The sequence below is a fragment of the Mandrillus leucophaeus genome, unplaced genomic scaffold (assembly GCF_000951045.1).
Source record: "Mandrillus leucophaeus isolate KB7577 unplaced genomic scaffold, Mleu.le_1.0 Scaffold11, whole genome shotgun sequence".
NCBI lineage: Eukaryota > Metazoa > Chordata > Mammalia > Primates > Cercopithecidae > Mandrillus > Mandrillus leucophaeus.
This window is the reverse complement of record NW_012099209.1, coordinates 4,495,715-4,497,282: the sequence shown is the minus strand read 5'-3', so window position 1 is coordinate 4,497,282 and position 1,568 is coordinate 4,495,715. Positions and strand designations below refer to the sequence as shown.

The following is a 1,568-nucleotide window of genomic DNA, read 5'->3' as shown; positions in this document are numbered from 1 at the left end:
CCAGGCTTGGGCTGACAAACGCAAGGGTCCCGCCTGTGCTGAGGGGCGTCTTCTTCCAGTTGGAGGTGCTGCTGCCCTTGACAGGTTCATTCGGAATGTCTGCCGGTCCTGCTGACCAGGGCTGTGGCCAAGGCTGAGTTCTGCAGTTTGGGTGACTGACTGAACGTGTGCAGGACATCTCGGGGCGTCATGGCCGAACCCTGGGACAGCAGGCTAAAGGCCTGTAGCACAGCCCCGTTACTCTAGTCGCAGGCCTCTCCTGAGCGGAACGCCAACCTACGCCGGAGTTTTATGACCTGCTTCAGCGTGGGATGTGGGGCGGCGGCGGCCTCGGCCTTGGCCTGGGCCTGTGCAGCAGAGGCTGCGCCCTGCTGCAGGAGCCGCTGCTCAATCTCCTGCTCCTGCTGCAGCGCCTTCACGAAGGCGGCCTTCAGCCGGCTGGTGTGCTCCACCTTGAGCGCCTTCTTCTGGTTGGTCGTCATGCAGTTCTCACACATGATGGCGCCGCTCTTCTCCTCCCGCCAGCGGCACGTGAAGTCCGTCTTGCAGTGTGCACACATGTAGGGCTCCCGGGACAGCACAGTGGCGGCCAACATCCTGCCCGCTTGTGTCTCCAGTAGGTTCTGCACCACCTCCTCCAGGCTGACCAGGTAGATGAACTCACTGTTGGGGGCGCTGGGCAGAAAGTTCATCTCTGGAGCTGGGGGCTCGGGTTGGGGGATCTCGAGTAGCGTCTTCTCCAGCTGTTTGCGCAGCGCCAGCTTGGCGGCCGCCTGTCGGCTTGCTGAAGACTCGGCGGAGGTGACCACAGAGGCCACGCTAGTGGGGGTGGAGTTGGCCTGAGCGGAGGAAGCTGTCGTCCCCTTCAGTGATGCTGGGGTGTGCTGTGGGATGTTGACGAGCAGGCTGGTGTTGGGAACACTGGCAACGCGGATGAGGCCCTGCTGGACGATCCTCTGTCCCTGAATCTGCACACTGGGCACCGATGCCTGGGGGGCCAGGAGGGGCGGTGGGCCTGTGCTGGAATGTTGCATAATGCTATGGATTTGCTGGGCCCCCCTGACGAGCGGGGGTATGATGACCTGCGAGTTCGCCTGCGGCCCCAGCTTCAAGGACGCCTGCTGCCCACCTCGGACCAGGGGCGGGGGTATGACACTGCCAGGCATCCAAGCTGAAGAGATCTGGAGTGACGGCTTGCCAGCAGGAATGTTCTGGGTGCCCCGAACAAGCAGCAGAGGGGTGGTCACGGCGCTCCAGACACAACCTGCGGGCTTCTGGGCGGTGGCTTCCTTTCGTATTTGACTCGTCCGCAACTTTTTCAACAAAACGAGTTTTGCTTCTTCTAACCTCAACTCTTCTTTCAGCTGCTTGAACATCCTTTCTCGTTATTTTGGGTTGCTTTTCATGACAGCCTCGGTGCTAGTCTCCTTCAAGGCCACCGTGATCAGCCCCTTCTCTCTCGGGCTGGAGGGCTGCTCGTTGTGGGAGAGTACAATCACATCGGGTAAGGGGGGTCTTCTCTCAGATTTCATGTCACTGTGTGAGGAGGGCATGTCCACGGGTCCATC

General features: G+C 60.9%; 3 protein-coding genes across 3 annotated transcripts in view; 1 reads left to right on the top strand and 2 right to left on the bottom strand.

Annotated features, from left to right (window-relative positions):
- Window positions 1–1,562, bottom strand: LOC105547295 (transcriptional repressor p66-alpha-like). Its single transcript, XM_011990838.1, has 2 exons — window positions 297–1,562; window positions 1–221 (listed from the first exon to the last, which is right to left on the bottom strand). The coding sequence occupies exons 1-2, from the start codon at window positions 1,374–1,376 to the stop codon at window positions 87–89; spliced, it is 1,215 nt and encodes a 404-aa protein (XP_011846228.1). The 5' UTR covers window positions 1,377–1,562; the 3' UTR covers window positions 1–86.
- Window positions 1–1,568, top strand: part of LOC105547309 (zinc finger protein 506-like) — a 215,032-nt gene that overhangs the window by 93,991 nt on the left and 119,473 nt on the right.
- The window catches only part of LOC105547301 (zinc finger protein 253-like), a 53,046-nt gene that overhangs the window by 17,927 nt on the left and 33,551 nt on the right, over window positions 1–1,568 (bottom strand).